Source organism: Rhincodon typus, unplaced genomic scaffold (genome assembly GCF_021869965.1).
Source record: "Rhincodon typus isolate 14 unplaced genomic scaffold, sRhiTyp1.1 hic_rhity00004026, whole genome shotgun sequence".
NCBI classification, from domain to species: domain Eukaryota; kingdom Metazoa; phylum Chordata; class Chondrichthyes; order Orectolobiformes; family Rhincodontidae; genus Rhincodon; species Rhincodon typus.
The window spans coordinates 10306-10658 of NW_025969664.1; the positions used below are offsets into that span (position 1 = coordinate 10306).

The window sequence follows — 353 nt, forward strand, 5'->3', positions numbered from 1 at the left end:
TGTTTGCTGCTGGGGGTGATGTGCTGGTTTCTGCTGGGCTTAAGGTGTTGGTTGCTGCTGGGTTTGATCTGCTTGTTGCTGCTGGGCTCAAGAAGCTGGTTGCTGCTGGGCTCAAGGTGCTGGTTGCTGCTGGGATTAATGTGCTGTTTGCTGCTGGGGTTGATGTGCTGGTTTCTGCTGGTGTTAATGTGCTGGTTCCTGCTGGGATCCATGTGCTGGTTGCTGCTGCGTTTGATGTGCTTGTTGCTGCTGGGGTCGATGTGCTTTTTGTTGCTGAGGTCAATGTGCTGGTTACTGTTGGGTTTGAGGTGCTGGGTGCTGCTGGGGTCGATGTGCTGGTTGCTGCTGGGGTT

At 54.4% G+C, this 353-nt stretch overlaps 1 protein-coding gene across 1 annotated transcript in view; it reads right to left on the bottom strand.

Moving 5' to 3' along the window:
- LOC125481880 (pneumococcal serine-rich repeat protein-like) overlaps positions 1 to 353 on the bottom strand; it is a gene marked incomplete at both ends in the record, with an annotated part of 13936 nt that overhangs the window by 10287 nt on the left and 3296 nt on the right. The window contains one exon of the mRNA XM_048593808.1: positions 21 to 332. Within this exon, the coding sequence (XP_048449765.1) occupies positions 21 to 332 (312 nt within the window). The remainder of the gene's footprint in view (positions 1 to 20; positions 333 to 353) is intronic.